General features: G+C 48.4%; 1 protein-coding gene across 1 annotated transcript; it reads right to left on the bottom strand.

The window, feature by feature from the left end:
* Window positions 1–2,718: 2,718 nt before the first annotated feature.
* LOC111172607 (pancreatic lipase-related protein 2) lies at window positions 2,719–20,063 on the bottom strand. Its single transcript, XM_022569516.3, is given in 12 exon segments — window positions 2,719–2,916; window positions 3,822–3,989; window positions 4,954–5,065; window positions 7,288–7,417; window positions 7,847–7,965; window positions 10,009–10,128; window positions 11,468–11,587; window positions 13,025–13,136; window positions 13,873–14,007; window positions 15,804–15,929; window positions 17,308–17,462; window positions 19,988–20,063. Coding segments are annotated over 12 exon segments (1,410 nt in total). The 5' UTR covers window positions 20,037–20,063; the 3' UTR covers window positions 2,719–2,852.
* Between the last annotated feature and the right edge of the window lie 273 nt (window positions 20,064–20,336).

Here is a 20,336-nt window from a genome sequence, read left to right as displayed (position 1 = left end):
CACACTCTGCACAGGCCCCAGCAGCTCTGCCTGCTGTGGCACCAAGCCCCCCAAGAGCTCAGCACAGACTCCTACCCGCTCATTGGCCTTGAAAGAAGACCACGCAGGCTGAGGCTCTATCCTGCTCAGGAAGGAAAGCCGAAACCTAGCGCTAACCAGGTGTGAGGTAAGGTGGGGGGAGCCCTCCGGGCAGCCCCTGGGTTACAGCATGTGCAGAATCTTTGTATGAGCTGGGGCCCAGGTCGGGGTGTAGGCCCTGCTCCAGGCCCTCCCACTAGCTTTCTGGTTTTCTCCCAGGAAGAGGGGTAAGTTGGGGAGAATATCTGCGTACGACAGAACATTGCAATTTTCTTAATATTAAACAGTTCTTTAAAGTAAAAATTACATCAAAAAGATGCCTAAAATTGACACACAGTTTGGACAATTCACAGAAAAAGAAATACAAAAGGCCGTTAAACACTGAAAAGATGTTCACTCTCATTCATAACAAAGCAAACACAAATTACAACAGAGGGAAAAGCACTTTTAGCGCCTAATTGACAAAAGGTTTGACAATTTCCCACATTGGTGAGGGTGCAAAACACTCTCATGTTAGAACAAACCATATGAAATTGTCAATATTTGAATTTTTGGGCCCCCAAGAGCGGCAATTTGAATTTACAGTTCAACCTACCGTGTTGTTGGTTGGAGTGTAAATTGGACTGTACTTTGGCAATACTGATCAAAATAAACATCCTGAACATTTCTTAGACAAATTTGTATCATGTTAGAATATCATAAAAGGATAGTAGTTGCATGAATGTTCATAAGAGGAAAATTTTATATGTCCATCAGCACGGACAAACATACCACCTCACATCCCTCAGTGGAATCTGTGAAGCCACACAAAGAATGAAGAAGCCCTTTCTGGACCATTAGAGAATAATATCAAAATTACCGTTAGTGAAAAAAGCAAGGTGAGCACGGTGCGTGTTGTATGCTTCCATTTGTTTGAGAAAAAAAAAAAAAATGGTGGAGTGGGGCTGGGGTGTGCGAGATGGGTACATGAATATTTATACATAGAATGTTTCTGGAAAAAACTCAAGTTGTCTCTGGGAAGAGGAACTGAGAGGCCCGAGGGCAAGGCTGGAAGGAAAGTACCCGGTGTATGAGCGCTCTTCTGCGTTGTTTGCATTTTGTGCCGTGTGCATGTAGTAACTTTTTTTTTTTTTGCGGTACGCGGGCCTCTCACTGTTGTGGCCTCTCCCGTTGCGGAGCACAGGCTCCGGATGCGCAGGCTCAGCGGCCATGGCTCACGGGCCTAGCCGCTCCGCGGCATGCGGGATCTTCCCGGACCGGGGCACGAACGCATGTCCCCTGCATCGGCAGGCGGACTCTCAACCACTGCGCCACCAGGGAAGCCCTGTAGTAACTTATTTTAAAGCCCTTCCTCCATGGTGCAGGCAGGTTTCACCTAAATAATGCTCAGAGCTTGTCACTCATGCCATAGGCTGCTCTCACATGGGGTCTGCTCTCTCCCGCAGGATGCTGAAAGCTGAGTGGGCAATGTGTGGAAGCAACCTTTTCAAACAGGACAGAATTTCACTGTCTAAGGATATAAAATACATTAGGACAGGCCACACCAAGTGCCCTGAGAGAAATGGTGGCAGAGGCAGACCGGTGGGATGTTCTAGGCATTACCTGTGGCCAAGTGGTTCCAGCCCCCCAAATCTTTTCTGAAATGTGACCCCAGAACATAGAGAATGTCAAACTAACACCTCAAGATCAAACTAATACTTCAACATCAAAACAAGCCCATTAAAAATTTTATTATCATAAAGATAAAGAGGCTACCACATTTTTTTTATCATTTCTCCTTTATTTTTTAACATTTTTATTAGAGTATAATTGCTTTACAAGGGTGTGTCACTTTCTGCTTTATAACAAAGTGAATCACTTATACATATACATATGTCCCCATATCTCTTCCCTCTTGCATCTCCTTCCCTCCCACCCTCCTTATCCCACCCCTCTAGGTGGTCACAAAGCACCGAGCTGATCTCCCTGTGCTATGCGGCTGCTTCCCACTGGCTATCTGTTTTACGTTTGGTAGTGTATATATGTCCATGCCACTCTGTCACTTTGTCCCAGCTTACCCTTCCCCCTCCCCGTATCCTCAAGTCCATTCTCTAGTAGGTCTTTATTCCCGTCTTGCCCCTAGGTTCTTCATAACCATTTCTTTTTCTTTTTTTTTTTTTTTAGATTCCATATATATGTGTTAGCATACGGTATTTGTTTTTCTCTTTCTGACTTACTTCACTCTGTATGACAGTCTCTAGGTCCATCCACCTCACTACAAATAACTCAGTTTCGTTCCTTTTTATGGCTGAGTAATATTCCATTGTATATATGTGCCACATCTTCTTTATCCATTCATCTGTTGACGGACACTTAGGTTGCTTCCATGTCCTGGCTATTGTAAATAGAGCTGCAATGAACATTGTGGTACATGACTCTTTTTGAATTATGGTTTTCTCAGGGTATATGCCCAGTAGTGGGATTGCTGGGTCATATGGTAGTTCTATTTTTAGTTTTTTAAGGAACCTCCATACTGTTCTCCATAGTGGTTATATCAATTTACATTCCCACCAACAGTGCAAGAGGGTTCCCTTTTCTCCACACCCTCTCCAGCATTTATTGTAGATTTTTTGATGATGGCCATTCTGACTGGTGTGAGGTGATACCTCATTGTAGTTTTGATTTGCATTTCTCTAATGATTAGTGATGTTGAGCATCCTTTCATGTGTTTGTTGGCAATCTGTATATCTTCTTTGGAGAAATGTCTATTTAGGTCTTCTGAGGCCACCACATTTTTAACAAGGGTACAGAGTTTGTAAAACGTCTTCTTGCACCATGTCGCTGCTGCAAAAATTATACCTGTGGAAGAAAACCTTTCCAGCATGAGGCTCGTTTGCTCATGGAAGTGTGACCTCAGATGAGTAAATGGCTTTTGGCCCACTCGCTGGGATTCGGACCTCTCTGACTGAAAAGCTTTTTGCTACACCAGGCAGAGTCCAAGTGACTCTCACCCAGCAAATCCACTCAAAGAACCTCCTCCCCTCCTTGGGCTTTTAATGAGCTGAGAATGAATCAGTGGTCAGACCAAAGATTTTCAAAGTCTAGGGGGTATGGGGCTTAGCAATGAGGATCTCCTTTTAAGGTGGATCGTATTTTAAACACAGTTAGGAGTTTCCATATTTTAAACACAATTAGGTACTCTCCCAGCTCCTACCAAGTAAGATTCTATTCCCTCCGAATGAGAAGAGCTTGCCCCTATAAGCTAGATCCCAACACATGCCATAGTCTCCAAACAAAACAATTTACATTAATACCTGCACCCCAGCTGAAATTAACTCAGAGATTTCCTACAAGTACTGCACGTGTCTTCCTTATTGCTTAAGGTAAAAGAGTTTCATATTTGCCTGGGTTCTTGAATCGATGCCTTACCACTGAGGCCTTGCTCCTGTCAAGTTGAATTTGGCTTAAGGAAAATGATTTTTCAAAGTAAATTGGATGGATAGATGGAGAGTTGAGATGAAGAGTTGGGTAGATGAATGGACGGATGGTTGAACAGCCAGAAGGGTGAGGAGACAGGTCTGGAGAGATGGCTGGATGGATAAGTGGATAGGTAAGTGGATGAGCAGAAAGGGCTGGACGAATGGATGAGTCGATGAATACCTAGATGGGTAGGTAGGTGGGTGATTGGATGCATGGATGGATTGGTGAATACATTGATAGCTAAATATAGAAAATAAAACTTAGATGGAATGAAAGATACTCACTCAGCCCTGTCTTCACCACTTTGCACTGTAATTTGGGAAGCCCCCAGTTTGGGCCGGAAGAGATTTAGCACATTGTTGTTCCAGAGGAACTTGACCTTCTGGACTTTTCCTACATTGAGGTCCACATCAATGTCATGCATATGACTTGCATCTGGTTGGAGGGATCCTCTGAAAACATAGACAGAAAATGTTATATCAGCTGGATATATGAATTCATGCATATGACTTGCATCTGGTTGGAGGGATCCTCTGAAAACATAGACAGAAAATGTTATATCAGCTGGATATAAAAATACATAGGATGACAGCAATTTATTTTTTCTTCAAACAACGCTGCTGTTCCTGGTTTTCTGCAAATAGGTTGTATGACTTCATGCACATCCAGGGGCTGCTAAAACACAAATGTATTTGTGAAGAACAGACCTTTAAAAAATACTGGACTCTAGATTTCCACTGTCTTAGTTTGTCCCTAGAGGGAAGTTAAACATTTGGGGTGGTGTATTAGCCCTATTAGTTCACTGCAGGACTATATTAATGCAACGTCTTATGTTAGAAGATGCCTGTGGGTCAGCCGAGGTCATTTGTTAGCCCCTCATATGTAGCACAGGAAGTTGTCAAAGAATTTTAACTTAACACGAAAATTATTAAGTAAAAGTTCGTGCAAAAACCAGAATCTATTTTTACAGCACGGTTATGCATTCATCCAACACACATTTACCAAGTACCTCATATGTCCAGCAGAAGCAGGTGCTGAGGTTACCACAGCAACGAGAAGCTGGCCTCAGGCTTCCTGTGTGTGTGTTGCCGGGAAGGGAGTTGCCATACAAACGTGCCTGGCCTAAGGAGAATTTGATTTTCATAAAACCTAAGTCAGGAAGCAACGACTGACAATCCAAAAGGAGTTAGCATTTGTCTCATTTTAAATAGCCCGTTCCCCCTCTGGGCCTGACTCCTCTCGTTTGTAAAATGGGGTGATTGAACCAGATGCTAAGCCTTCCTTCCAGGTTTGACATTCCAGGATTCAATGGTTCTGTATAACAGATGGCTAGATTTATAAAGCAGTTTATACCCAATCTGGTATGAAGAATCTATTATGGAAAGTATGGTCATTTCACTTTACTATCAAACTTACTTGAAAATTTCATATTGTTTTGAGTTTCCATTACTTCCATACAAAGCAATCTTGATGTACCCACTCACTTTCTTTTTTCCAGCCAGTGTGACAGATACCCTATATCTCCAACCTGTTGAAAGAAATACAATCATTCGAATAACTCCTCTTGTTGAAAAGAATGACCCCGTGGACGCAGCCTTGTTCCAAGCTCTATGTCCCCCACGGATGAGAGGTAAGGGTGAATGTGAGTAATGATTTCCTTAAGCAAGGTTTGGGGTCCTGGGATTCAGATTCTAAGTGGGGGTGAGGGACTCCAGAGGAAGTAAATCTTATACTTCAGCACAATCTCTTGTCGATACAGCAACGTATGTGCCCTGATGGATGCAGGGCAGCCGGTTACTGCACCTGTGTACCCTGGGTACACATCACTGGCCATCCCCAGAAAGGCCACAGGGAGAGGGATATGCTTGTGGCTATAATGTTTGGATAAATCACCTACTGTTCTTTTAGTTTATTGCTATTTTCACATGCAACGGACATATTCTCAATAGAAAAACAACCCAGATAAATTAAAAAAAGAAACAACCTTCATCAGCACCCCATCTACCTGCCCTGCATCCCAGGTCCTTCCCTGATGTCACCACTTTGGTCTCTATACTTAATCAAGTCCAGTGGTTCCCAATCAGGGGGAGATTTTGCCTCCCTGGGGACATTTGGCAATGTCTGGAGGCTTCTTTGGTTATCACACTGGGGGTGAGGTGGGGTGGGTGTGGAGAGCTACTGGCATCTAATGGGTAGAGACCAAGGATCTGTTAAACAAACTGCAATGCACAGGACAGACGCCTACAACGAATTATCCAGCCCCAAATGTCAGTAGTATGAGGTTGAGATAGGCTGATCTAGGGCTTTCTCTTTCTCTTTCTCTCACACATCTATGTATATAGAAGAATATAGGCTTCTTTTCCCTTCTTTAAGTAGTATGTGCTGTTATTCTCTATCCGTTCCACCCATCCCCACCCCAGAATGATTCCCTTTCTCAGTCCTGCCCTGTGTTCCAGAATGTTTGCCTCCCACCCCAGGATCCTTGCTGCTGGCTTTTAGCTGGGTTTAGCCAATACGAGGTGTATGCAGGAGGTCAGAAGGCCAGAGGAGAGAGGTGCAGGTGTCATCTCCCTGGCCCCCACCTTGCTCCAGAACCATGAGTCTGGCAGAAACTCCCTCCTTCCCTGTATTCTGAGAGCTGCACAGCCACCAGATTCCGGGGGCCTCAGCATCCCTTGCCTTTTTTTTTTTTTTTCTTGTTACAAAGAAAAATATTTTATTATAAAATTTTGGAAAATATGAATATGGGTAAGTAAAAATTTAACATGAAAATCTTGCTTGTTCCTTTAACCCTGCCCACACCTCTAACAGGAGGCCCTTCAGTAAAATCTCTCCATTTGAGCCACTTGGATGAGTTCTGTCTCCTGTTGGGACCCTGACTGATACATGACATGTTGCAGGCTGTTTTGTCGCTTGCCTTTTCACTAAATATGCCTTAGAGATCTCTCCTCAGCACATAGAGCTATCGCCTTCTTTTTAGCGGTTCTGTACAGTATTTGGTGGCTTACCAATTGGCGGGTATCCAGGTTTCTCTCTCCAATCTTCTGGTATTAAAAACAGTGCTGCAGTGAACATCCTTGAGCACTTTCTCACGCAAGTATTTTCCTAAGGTACACTCTGAGAAGTGGAATGACTGGGTTAAAGGAATATACATATAAGACTTTATAGAGAGTGACAAACCGTGATCTTTCATGATAAATATTGTGAAGATCACATGAAATACTGTAAGTGAAGTGCTATATACATTTTTTTTAAATATAAAAATCCCTTGAAAAATAATTGCTCTTCTATTTGGCTACCGTGTGATATTAATTTTAACAAAAGGATCTTGATCAATTCGCTATCTTGTACTTTTTTAATGAGAAGCTGGGCAAAACAACAATAGGAATGCAGCGTGCTTGTGTGTGTGCAGGGGGACTGGTAGAAGAGGTATTTAGCTGAAGACTTTTTGATTTACAGTGACTTTGCCCCGCCTTGCCCTCTTCTGTTAATGGATCCATCCTTCCTGCCACTGGGGTGGGAGGACATGTGACCCAGCCTGGGCCAATCACTGTACTTTATTCCATTGATCAGGATTTTTGGTTAAAGGGGTGAACTTGAGATCCAAGACAAATGCCATTCTACTGCCTTTCCATTATAGCTTAAACTGGTTGGAGGTGAGTTTCTGTCAATTGCTACCAAGGGTCCTAATAAGGCTGATACTCTGAAATTATTTGCAAGAATTTTTAAATGAGTAAAATGGAAACTTACGAGTAAAGTTACCACTGCTTCCTGTGTTCAGGAAAAAGGTTTGTCCCACAGCACTGGTTTTCCCCTGAAACTGGTCAGCATAGTGCCCCATTTTGGGGCATCCTTCAGCAGGACAAGGGAAACAGCCACTCTAGTGAAAGAAAACAGTCTGTCTGTGAGTCGTAGGCCTTTGACTCACCCATTTTCCTTTCCATCCTCCTATCTATCCATCCATACATACATCCATCCCTCATCCATCTTCTCATCTACCTATTCTTCCTTCCATTCATGTATCCATTCTACCCCTTCTCCCCCATCCACTGATCCATGCATGCATGCATCCTTGCACACATTGGGAATTTTCCAGAATGAAAAGTTGGGGATCTAGGGAAGGCCCAGCACAGTTCAAGTCTGCTGTCCCCCTCCTGCCCATCCTATTCCTGGGAGGAAGGCTCTGTAAGCCTCAGCATTTCTAGTGCCTCCTTTCATTAGCCACAGAGTTACATCTCTGCTCTGTTCCAAGCCAAAGGGACAACACCACCATCACCACCAACTTCCCTGGGCCCCTGGTGTGACCTACCTCCTGAAACTCATTGTAGGACGCACAAGGGTAGTCTAGGAAGCCATCGGGGCTGAGGATACTGCTTGAGTAATACTTGTAGCTTCTTAGGTGATTGCAAGCCACAAAGTCTTAGGTTCCTGAGAAGGCAAAGGCCAAGGGCGCTAACAAGATGCGTTAAACTTTTGAAGCCCGAACCATTCTGACCCAGCGAGGAATCATCTCTGCATTTCACAGGTGGGTGTTGGTGCCCCTGAACACCTTGGTCACAATTCACAATTTCTGTCATTGACCTTGACATACTTTGGGGCAAGTAGAAAAGCTGGGGGCTTGTTTAGTAGTGGTGGTTGGCTGGAGTCGTTTTCCTCTCCCCGGCACTGTCCATTTTCTGGGGTGGTCCCCCTCAGGGCTAGGCAAGTGTTAGGGAGTGAGAAGGTCTAACAAGCACCTCTGTCTAATCCTCGGGGGCCAGGCATGTAACGTAAATGAATAACGAAGGCTTGGGGGAGTGGGGGGCGTTGGTTAGAGATATATCATACTTCACCTTTTGTGTGAACCGAGCTTTTCTGTCTATGGTCTCAGGCTGAGAAATTCTTCCTTCTTACTCCTCCAGGCATAAGGTAAAAGCAATGGAGAGCAAGGTCACCATGGCCTCTGGCTACTCTTTCACTGCATTTTATTTACAGTCTTTCTCTTTAAACCAAAGTCCTCTTGTTTGGGAAATTGTTTTTTCCTGTCTCCAGCTACTAGGTACAAACTTCCCGTGGAGTGGAGTGATCCACAGTGACCCTGGCATACCTGGGGACCACTGCTGGGGGGTCTGCTGGGCTTCATCCGCCACCCGTGGGGAAAGGAATGTTGCCCTTTGTGCTTGGGGGATTAGCTCTCCATAGCCCCCCAGTCCCACGCACCCCACACCACACTCATTACCAGACAATAGGACCTGTTTCGAAGTTAACTGTCTCTTTCATCCAAAATTGCTGCCCAGGGATTCCATGTTAGAGAAGCAAGCGGATGTAATTGTTCCTCAGCGGCCAGGGTGACTCGGCACGCACACAACAGAAGCACGTTCCAGCGACCGGTCACCTCTCTAATTAAACCTGGGCTCCTTCCTATTATGTGTGCCCTGCTCATCCCATCTGAGAGGGGGCAGCCCTCACTGTGACTCTGGTGTTCTTTCAGAAATCAGATCAGCCAAGCAGCCCTCCCTCGAGTTACCTGGTGCTGAGCAGAGAGGAGGTGGAAAGCTCCACCGACTGTCGGTGGATGTTGGCTATTGTTTTATCGACTCTGCTCTTTCACATGAAGCACATGCAAGATTAAAATGCCACGGAAGTCCGCTCAGCTCAAGGTAACAAGCTGCACACAGAGCTTGCTTTGCGCCAGGCCCTGCGCAGGGTCCTGAGGAGCCCGGGTCGCCCAGGCCACAGCCCCTGGCCGCGGGGAACTCCCCACTCAGAAAAAATAAAGACTAAAATGAGACGATCACAGACTCAAAGCCTCCACTTTTAGGGAGGAGAGTGACGCCTGTTCTCAGGGGAGGGGCAACAGGAATAGCCCCGGGCCAGAACAAGGGATGGCTAATGGAGATGGTACTTTAGGTCACCTAACATTAGGGGTACTGAGCCTGCTCTCTCAGATAAATGGAGACACGTACAAGGCTCGTCCCCCAGACCTCCAGGCCTCCGCCTCCATGCACGTGCCCCTCAAACCCACAGGGCACGTCCGTCCTCCCCCTTCCCCCCATCGTCTTCTTACCAGCTCAGTCCCTTTCCATCCCTAGCACCTGACAATAGCAAATGGCAAGAAAGTCAAAACCCTCCAAATCTTTGCTTATGCCCTGCAGATCTTCAAGGAGCCTGCACTGAAGGAAGGATGGGGGCCAAAGGCAAAGCTGGGTCCTAACTGATGTGCCAGTGCAGCCCATGTCTCAGCATCCTGCTAAGGGGGAGAAGGCGCAGGCTGGGCATGGGGTCGGACTTTGCAGCCAGAAATTGGGCTTAAATATAAGGTGGCCTTGGGCAAGTTTTATCACTTTTCTGACCCCATTTCCTCGTCTGTAAAATGGGGCTGATCAGAGTAACTATCTCGTGCCACTGCTGTGAAAATGCCCAGCACAGACCACACCACCTGCCTTCTCCCCAGGTGGAGCGGCTGCTGTCTTGCTTCCCTCATTTACATACCTTCCCATATTCCATTTATATCAATGATGGTTGACAGGGTATTTTTCTGACATCCAGGCATTTCCTTTCCTCCATTTGGGTAGAAATCCAGGTGGCCCACCTTTTGGCTCATTCCAAAACCTGAAACATTGGCAGCAGAGACGAGTGGGAGGGAAGTGGTCCCAGAGTCAGGTGGTGGCCACGAAGAGCGTTCAGCTCCTTCCAATGGGAGGAAGAGCCTTCTTGGCAACTTCTCCCCACAGTGCAGCCACCCTGTCTCTGGCTCTGCGGAAGTTCTCAGATGAGCACTTGGCAAGACAAGAAAGGAGGAGAGGGCTTCCCTGGTGGCACAGTGGTTGAGAGTCAGCCTGCCGACGCAGGGGACACGGGTTCGTGCCCCGGTCCAGGAAGATCCCACATGCCGCGGAGCGGCTGGGCCTGTGAGCCATGGCCGCTGAGCCTGCGCGTCTGGAGCCTGTGCTCCGCAACGGGAGAGGCCGCGTACCACAAAAAAAAAAAGAAAGGAGGAGGCCCTGAACAACAACGATACCATCATCGGTGTCCTGTTACCATTATGCACCAGAAGACACATGTCAGGGCAGGGCTGGTGCACTTTTTATTACTTTATTCATTTTAAAATTTTGGTTTCTACATTATAGTGTTAACTGAGACCACATAAACTTTGTTGTTATATTGAGAACCACAGCATAATGGCTAGGTGGTTTGGATTTTGAAGCACATAGACCTGTGATCACATCCTGGTTCTTCTTACACATCTGTGATCTTGACAATTACTTGATCAATTACTTGACCTTGTCGAGCCTCAGTTTCCTCAGCTATGAAGTGGTAAGAACAATACCCACTTTTCAGGGTTGTTACAACGATTGATGAGCTAATGTATGCAAAATGTTCAATGCAGCACATGGTAAACACTCCATAAGTGATAGGATCATCAAAACCATACCTTTTATTGGCACATTTCATGAGTGGTTATACAAGAAAATGTTGAAAAAAGAATGTTAATTTTAGAAGAATTCAGTTAAGGGCTATATTTAATCTCCAACAAAACAAACTGTAAGCAAAGCTTTGACAAAAGAAGAAAAAACTATGCAAAGATTACCTTTGCATTTTGCAAGTACAGGTCAAACATCAATAATAAATCCCACTCTGGATACTGACAGGCTAGGGAAGGATGCAGGGTTTGGAGACTGAGTGAGCCTTCCACAGGTTATAGAAGTCTTTCGTCCTACCTGGGGCCTCAGGCTGATATCACTGGCACTGAACTGACTGTTTGTTTGTGGCTGACACCCGTTTTGACTGGTTGGTGCCCAAACACCCATTTTGACTGGTTGGTTAACCATTTTGAATACCACCCCGTGGTATGTGTGTGCAGGTGGGGGAGGGTGGCAGGGGGCACATGCCTGGACCTGCTCTCATCAGTTACAGCCCTGGTCCCTGAGAGGTGGGGTGAGGAACTTACCCAGGAAAGGGATTATGGGAGCAGAATCCGTGTGAATCACATCCACAAACATGGCATCGGATGGGTCCAGCCGAACCTCCTCTGGCGTGCCCTGGAAGCATGGCTGTGCCGTGTCCAGCCCTAAGAAGGGGGAGGTGGACAGGGAGGCCGCACTCTAAGACCACCCAGGATCTAAACCCTGTACACACAAAATCCATGCGGATTCCTGGGCGAAGGACCCCACGCCCCAGCAGTCATAGTTTGGAGAATTGAGTCTGTAGGTCCTGGTCTGCTTGGGAGAGAGGCTGGGACAGAAAGGCTGCCAGTGGGGTCGTTGCCTGTCACAGGACATCCAGAAATCCCCACTGCCTGGCGTCATGGAAGATCGGGATGGTGCCCTTGCTCCCCTTGTCCCCCTTTTCCTTTCTTCCCTCACACACGTTCTGTTTGGCCACTGCCCTCCAAGACTGAGCTCCTGGGCCCGGCCCAGCTCCTCCACAGTCTCCGAGCCCTGCACGGCCCATTCCCCTGCGTCTGCGGTCATGGCCCCCGGCCTGCTGCTCGCTCCCTCGCACTCTCCCCGAATCTCTCTCCCCTCCAAGACCCCCTCAAACACAACCTCTTCATGGAAAGTGTAGCCTCTCCTTTCTTGGGTCATTCCCTCCTCATTGCATAGGATTCTTTTGCATTCGTTAATTCTGCTTTGGCTTTTATTTGTCTACTTAGCTGTCTGCCTCCTGCACTAGACTGTGGATTTCCTGAGGCAGGGGCTGTGCCCAGTTCATCTTCAAAGACAAGCAGGAGGTGGAAGGAGCAGGGCACTCAGGACTCAGTGACCTACATCTAGTGCTGGCTGCTCAAGGCCAGGAGCCTGTCCTCCTTGCACCTGGAAAGTGGGGATAACAACAGTAACTCCCCTGGCAGGGTTACTGTGAAAATCCCATGGAAAGATCTAAGAGAAAGGACATTGCAAACTGAAAAATACCCTTTATCCTTCACCCGAAGCCTAGCCTGGTGCCCAGAGCAACAGACGCATTCATTAAATGCTGACTTGAAGAGTTTGCCTAAGTTACATACTGATGTGGTGCACCAAATGGTTGTCTGTGTCTACGTCTGTGTATTCATTCTGCCTAGTGTTCCTTCCTTCCTCCATTCATTCTTTACTGAGCACCTCCTATGGCAGGTCCCAGCTAGTCACTTTCATTTTCTGCCTGTCCTGGCACAGTGAAGACATTCAATAAATATTTGTGGAACTGATGAATTGATTTTTTTCAAAAATCAGCTCACTTTTTTAAAAACTTTGCCATACTCTAGCAGTAATAACCCTGAAGTCATGAGTTTAATGTGTTATATTTTTCATTTTTTACAAATGTATTTTTGCTTACAATCGTGTATTTTCGAGTACACATGAAAATATATGAACGATTATTTTTTAAGTCCCCTGCACCAACTAAAACCAGTTCCAGGAGGACCGGAAGGGGCGCCCTTGGCCATGGGAAGTGCGCGGGTCTCTCCTTCTACCGCCTGCTTCCCTGGCTGGGCCGGCGCCCGCCCCCAACCCCGGCCCAGCGCCCCTACCTGTGATCCTGCCCACGCGGCCCCCCAGCCTCCTGCCTGCCTCAGCGGCCGTGTGCGCGCCCAGGCTGTGGCCGATGAGGTGCACGTTCTCGGGGCCATAGCCCAGCTGGGTCTGCGGAGGGAAGGAGCGTCAGGTCCCAGAGCACCGGGTGGGGACGCGCCGGCTCCCGGGGAGCGGGGATCGGGGCAGGACCGAGGCTGGAAACTCGGGAGGAACGACCCCCGGCTCCAGGCCGCCGCCTAGGACAGCGCGACCCGGCCCCTGGCTGGCCACAGTCTGCAGGTCCCGGGGTCCGGCTGGCGCGCGGGGTAACGGTGCTGACCAGCGGCCAGCACGTCACCTGCAGGCTGCCTCGGCCGGGACTGGCAGTGCTCTGCCGGCTCCCACACGCAGCCCACCGCAGACCTCCTTCCCCTCGTCCCCTGCAGGGGCTGGGCCAGTGCAGAACGTGGTAATGGGCCCGGCTCTGGGGTTCTCCTGATTCGACCTTCCTGGAGGCTGTAAGGGACCTTCCCTGAGAGCGAAGACTCATCTGGGCTGAGAACTTCAGGGCAGCCCAGCCTGCTCTACAATTCCCAGAACAGCCTGCAAGGAAGGCTTATTTCAAAAGGGGAAACTGAGGCTTGAAGAGGTTAGTCTGCCTCAGGCCCCACAGCTAGGGATCTTCAGGACAACCCCGGAGGGAGGAAGTTTGCAGCTTCATGTAGCAAAGGCCCTTCTTGGGCTCCTGGCTTTCAGGCTCTGCCTCTACCCATGGGTCCCCAGGCTGCCCCTGGGTGCCACGGAGTGCTGGCCTGCCCCTCTCCCTGCCCCCTACCCACAGGATGTGGCCCAGGCAGGGGTTTACCGACAGCCCTTGTATTAAGTAAGCTATCTCCGCTCCCACGACCCGAGTGTTGTGGACAGCTTGGGTGTATCCTGTCCTGGCCCCACGCTTCCAGTCCACACACATGCAGTTCACCTTCTCCACTTTAAACATTTTCTGGGAAAGACAAACATGAGGGAGAAACCAGTTTATTAACAGCCACGGGTTGCACACTCCACAGATAGGCATTCACAACCGTCAAGCATCTAGCTTGTGTCAGAACTTTAACATTCCTCACACTCGTCCTGATCCATACCACAGTGCTGTGAACTGGGTATACTTACTCCCACTTAGCAGATGTGGAAACTGAGGCCTGGAACAGAGTGACTTGTCTAAGGTTTTACAGATGGTCATTGACACAACCAGGTCAGAAAGATGACTTATGAGGTCAGGGGTTAGCAAACTACTACCCGAGTGCCAAATCCACTCGGGTAGTAGTTTGCTAACTGCTTTTATGAAGTTTTATTGCAAACAGCCACACCCATTTGTTTACATATTGTTCACCTCTGCCTCGTAGCTACAACAGAAGCCATATGAGCTGAAACCATATGACCCACAAATGCTACAATATTTATTACCTGCTCTTCTACAGGAAAGTTTGCAGACCCTTATACTAGATAGTTGAAGCCACAGAGAGGCTGCTTTTATGTTCCCAAAAATGCTTTGATGGGAGATATAAAGTATTGAGGGACAAGTTTAATAAGATGAAATTTAGACCGAGGTAGGAGACAACTCTCTTGGATACTTGCATCTTTTGTATCATGTAGTGTGACCCAAGCACAGATACTGGTCCCTTGGGGGCTGGAGGGAAGAAACATCAGAAAGGGCTACACTATATCCTTTGTTCATTTGGGGAGGTCCTGGACTGCATTTTGAAGTTGGGAGTGGTTGGCTGGGGGGTCAAGACATCATGGTGGACCACATACCCTCGGCTCTCCAGTTTCCAGGTCCGCGTAGCCTCCCTCTGGAACTCAGGGGGCACGTGTGAAACCCCAGACCAAGAGGAACAAAGTGCGCTCCGACAGAAGCTGCTCGAGGTCTTATCCCAGTGCAGCTTAAGCCTCTAAGAGCCGTGCCGTGGGCACCTCCTACAGGCTAAAGCTGTAGACACACGGGATTGTGGTGTCTTGTGGACAGAAGACCTCGTTTCGCATTCCACCTCTGGATTCAACTTTGGGCAAGTACTGAAGTTTTCTTTGCCTCAATTTCTTCATCTATAAAATGAGAACCATAACTGTGCCTGCCTCACAGCGTAGCTGGGAGGGTTAAACGGGACAAGGACTGTGGAATGATTAGCACAATGCCAGACTCACAGTAAGTGCTCAGGAAATGGGTGGTATGAATAATAATTCATTACTAATATTCATGATCACTATAGAGCTGCACTGTCCAATACTGTGGCCACGAGCCACATGTGGCACTTTACAGTTAATTAAAATGAAATAAAATTTAAAATTCAGTTCTTTGGTCACATTGGCCACAAGTCAAGTGGTCAGTAAACACAGGTGGCCAGTGGCTCCTGATCCGGGTAGTGCAGCTATGGAGCATTTCCATCATCACAGCAAATGCTTTTGGATAGTAGTGCTGCGGGGGGTAAAGTATTTTTTATGACATACAAGGGTTTTAGATAAACCATCAGAGACAAACGCCAGGTAATTTGCTGTTGTCTCCACCTCTGGGACTTTCTGATTGGACTCTGGGTCTTTTCAGCCTCATAAGGAGATGTTTGACTAGAGTTTCGTGGGTTGGGAGACCTTGACATTGGGTACCCATGAGAACCCGAGTTTTCCTCAGTGGTTTTAGGATGGACCCGTCTCTCCTGGGAAGTTATCCTTTCCCAGCCTCAGGGGATGCGGCGTTTGCCTCCATGTGCTGGGCGCTGCTCTCACCAGGTGAGGAGGGTGAATGCCTACCTTGCACAGGTCAATTATCCAGTCCTCCTCCCCCTTGTCTAGGAAGCCGTGGATGACGAAGCGCGTCTTGCGGTCCAGCTGGAAGTTTGAAGCCTCGATGGTGGCTAGGTCAGTGACATTGATCCACTGGTTAAATTAGAAAAGATGAATTTGAATGTTGGCCTTTCCAAGCCACAGACCCATTAGAGCCCATTCCCGTAAGACCAAGGTGACAGATTCAACTCCCAAGAAGTTGGCTGAGGCTAGAACAGGAGTTCCTGACTTAGGGTTGGAGGATAGAATTCAGAACGTCCAAGTTTATTGATTTTTCTATACTGAAATGTAGCGTTTTTGTTAATTGTGAAATTGAGCAAAAAACATAGCAGACTTAGCGATACACTGTCACCAGTAGAGGTGGCAGATGTTTTCTGTTTATATTACAGTTGTTACAGGTACTTAAAGATATCATCGGTACCCATTACTATTTAAAGTTACAGAAGTTATTAGAGCGGCCCCAGACCTTGTTATTTAGTGAGATAATAAAGCAGCACACGTATTACTATATCCCATATTTATCTTTGTAAATGTTCTGATAACTGTTTTCCAGTATAATTAGTGTCCTTTTTAATCCAATGTTTTTTATTTTATGCATTTAACCCTTCCTGCTCCGTTGAGGTGCATCTCCCCTCATGCCTGATGCTTCTGGCCCAGGGGTTCCTCAGCTTTTCTGTGCCAGGACCTCTTTGGCCATCTGGGGAAGCCTATGAGTCCCTTCTCAGGACTTTTTTTTTTTTTTTTTTTTGCATAAAATATATTTTATTTTTAAAAATTATTTTTTTAAATGGGGACTCTGGGTGGGTAGTTTGTCACCTAGAATCCGACAGTAGGTGACCTCGGGGACCTTATAGACAGACACCCTGCTCCCTCAAACTTGGTTTGGGGTCAGGGCTGTGAGCTGCTTGAGTTCTGAGCAAGTTCTTCCTGTTCACTTCTGAGCACCTGGAGGAAGCCTGATGGCCTCCACCTGGCAGGCCTTCTGGGAACTGAAGATTGCTCCAAGGGTCCCCAAATTTCTCCTTTGTCATTAAATGTCCCCTGTTCCCCTTCTAGCTCCTGAGGAAGGATTTACATCCCCCGATCCCTACCCTCTTAGGGGCTACGCTCCCTCCACTGCCTGGCTCGGAAAGAAGCCAGACCCTCTCAGGGATACATAGGTCTGGGTTTCTCCATAAGAGCTGCTCACACCCGCTTCCTCCCCAAACAGGGTTCTAATCCTGGGAAGCCCTGCAGTTCTGTGCACAAGTGTGTGAATGTGTCCGTTTCCGGGTTTGGCGCCCATAGATTTCATCAGATACTCGAAGGGATTTATGATCCCGAGAGCTAAGATGACTCTAAGTCTAACACTGGTGAGGGAGCGTCATGTGAAAAGTTCCAAGACAGTGAATTATTCCTCAGACAACCATGTGAAGGCTCCAGTGTGGGCGCCCAAATCCCCCACCATGCGGTCATTCTATGCCCCTCTTACTTGGTAGTTATTTGGATTCTCATTTGTATACAGAAGAAAGTGGGTGTCAATGTCCTTGGGAGACCAGGGAAATAACTTTAAAGGCCGCTGAAAGATCCTGGTCCATGGTTTTTCATCGGAAAAGCAGCTGAAAAGTTTGTAGCAGATCTCCTTTCCTGGGTCAGGAAGAGGAACAAACAGGACACTTGTGAGGTTCTGAGAAGGAGCAATGTCATCTCAGCTACTCGGGAGGACTCTTCAGGGTACAGCTCAGGGCTGGTGAAGGCCAATGCTCATCTTTATCTTTGCTGTCAGTGTTCCTCAGACTTCCGTGGTGATAAGAACCACCTGGGGGCTGAGGGTGAATGAGCATATTCACACTCCCAGGCCCCTCCCTCAGAGATTCTGATTCAGAGGGTCTGGGGTGGGGCCCGAGAAACAGCATATTTAATAAGTGCCCCTGTTCATCAGGCAGGTTGGGGAATCACTGAGAATTCCTGGGAACATTCAGCCTTAAAACTACCTCTTGCAGGAAACTCCCAGATGGCCCTTTACATCCACTCATCAACCATCAGGTATTTATCGAGTGTCTACGAATGTCGTAGCACAGAGATGCTACTCGATGAGTCTTGAGGTCTCTCTTACATCCAGCACAGGCCGTGCACACAGTAGGCATTCCTGGGCATCTGTCCAGTCCACATGTCTTCACGTCATCCTTCTATGCATCTTTGTTTTTTCCAAATTATTCTCTGCCATTTCAGATTTCCCTGTTGTTCTTTGAAAAGGTAAATGTCTTAAGAACAGGGAGAATTTATTTTTGCATCATACTGTGTATAGTAGGGGCTCAGTACATGCAATTGATGACCTAAATAACCCCATCTAAATCTGAGGGTCCTTTCTCTAGTCCATGACATATTTTCACAATTATGTCACCCCCAGTATAACCAGGGGTGACATAATTTCAAATCCAGAGGATTACAATGGATTTCCTCTCTTAGGCTTCCTCAACTGATGGAGCCAATTATTAGTCATTCATTCAAAAACTGGTAATAGTTAATACTTGTTGTTTACTATGTGCCAGATACCACACTAGTGTTTTACCAGTATTGGCCTCCAAACAGCCCATGAGGAAGGAAGGAATATTACCTTTATTTGACAGAAGAAGAGCCCAAGGCACGGAGACAAAAAGTCAGCTACCCAAGGCCACAGCCAGTGGTGGAGCCACGATTTGAACCCTAGAAGCTTAACTGGGAATAAAAGTAGGAACTGGGGAGCCATAGAGACAAATCAGATTGAAACCCGGCCCTGAAAGAGAGGAAATCTAACTGGGAAGGAATAATGACAGCATTGAATTCATTCTGGGAAGAGGGAACCATCCCACAGGAAAGGCCACAGGAGGCTAAAGCAACCTTGGTTTCAGATGGAAAGCGCAGGGGCTTCGATGCCAGGTTAAGATACCTGGGCCTTAGGTGGGTAGTGGGGAGGTGCTGGGGGTGCTGAGCCGGTGACTGGGGTGGGAGCCATGTGTAAGTGGCTCAGAGGTGGGGGAGCCTGGGGGCAGGGCTGTGGTCCTGGAGAGGGGAGAGGCGTTCTGACCTGATGGCAGAGGAAGTTAAGGAAGAGGCGGGGAGATGGGGCGAGGGGGTGCTGTCCAAGCCTGGTGGGGGACAAGTGAGTTTGAGGCATGGTGGGAGGCCCTGGTGGAGCTGCCTGGAACTTGGGAGGACTGGGGCTGTGCTGCTGGGGACTGGACAAGGGGGCAGTCCTGAGGAACAGACACATGAGGAGGGCGCCTGGAGTGACCTTTGGGAACGCCTGTGTCTGGGGCAGGAGGAAGCAGCAGATCAGCGAAGGAGACCAAGAGGGGTTGGAAAGGCCTGAGGAGCAGCCAGACCCCACCCGGGCTCTTCTGTCGGGGGCCGGGTCTGGCGGCAAGGCTGGCTGGAATTCCAGAAAGGCAAGAGGGGGCTGGCGGCAAGCTGAGGAGACAAGGGGAAAGGGTCCGGATGCAGAAGAAAGCCCTTGCAGGGACTGGAGGAGACCACGTCTGTTCTTGGGGAGACTGTGCTCAGCAGGGTTTGGGGGCCCGAGCCAGGCAGTGAGGGGTTCTGACTGATGGGAGAGGAGGTGAGAAGACCCGGCAGTGTGGGAAAGAGAGCACCTGTGAGGTACACCTGCGAGGTACACGTGTGAGGAGGTGGGGGGATGGGCATAAGCAGATTCGGGCTCAAGGGGGCTTTGGTAACAAGGGAGGTTTCAGGACAAGTAGAACGTGGGTGTCTGCATCTCCTCTGGGCAGGAGGCCGGGCAGGACGGGAGTTCACAGAGGGACACGTCCACAAGATTTTAGTCTGCAGACGTGCACTTGTCCATGCCTAGGAACTGAAGGTATTGGGGGCCTGACAAGAACGTCCCACTCTCCACCTGGCCCAGCTGCCTGCCACCTCCGCCGCCTGCTCCAGCCACTGGAGCCTTTGTAGGAGGACGGGAACCAAGCTGGACAATGCTGGGATCATCCTTGTTGAGCACGGTGCCCTGTCTCTACCACAGAGTCATCACTCCCCGACTGGTAGCGATTGCTGTTTCATGCAATAATGATAATGCTATTAACTAGGGAGAAGGGGATGAGGATGCCTCTGTCTGTCTCACCCAAAGGCCAGCCCAGGCACGGTCACCAAAGGGATGGTGACAGCATCCTCACCTCTGACTGTGGCCAGCAGGAGAAGGCTGATTGTCCAAGAGGGCAGCATCTTCGGGGATGAAGACAGAGACACGCACGGACACCAGATGCACAGGCACGAGGCTGGCGGACAGGGCAGGCGGCCCTCAGCACACATGGGGCCCTCCCTCGAGGTGGGGACCCTGAGGCTGAGGCCTCCCTGCACACAGGGAGTTGGGCAGCGCCTCTCTCGGACCCTGCACTCAGGGTCTTTGCACTGCTGTGCTCCCCTGTTCTGGGCCACGTCCCCCTGGCAGCCCTACCCCTACCCGGCTCCCTGCCCGCATGGGGCTGTGACTTACTGTGTGGCCCCAGAGCTTCCACCTGCAGC

This window comes from Delphinapterus leucas, chromosome 16 (assembly GCF_059928025.1).
Source record: "Delphinapterus leucas isolate spDelLeu-1000000601 "Yukka" chromosome 16, BTC_Dleu_Yukka2, whole genome shotgun sequence".
Lineage (NCBI taxonomy): Eukaryota > Metazoa > Chordata > Mammalia > Artiodactyla > Monodontidae > Delphinapterus > Delphinapterus leucas.
The sequence above is the reverse complement of the archived record's forward strand: the minus strand, read 5'-3'. Positions and strand labels throughout refer to the sequence as shown.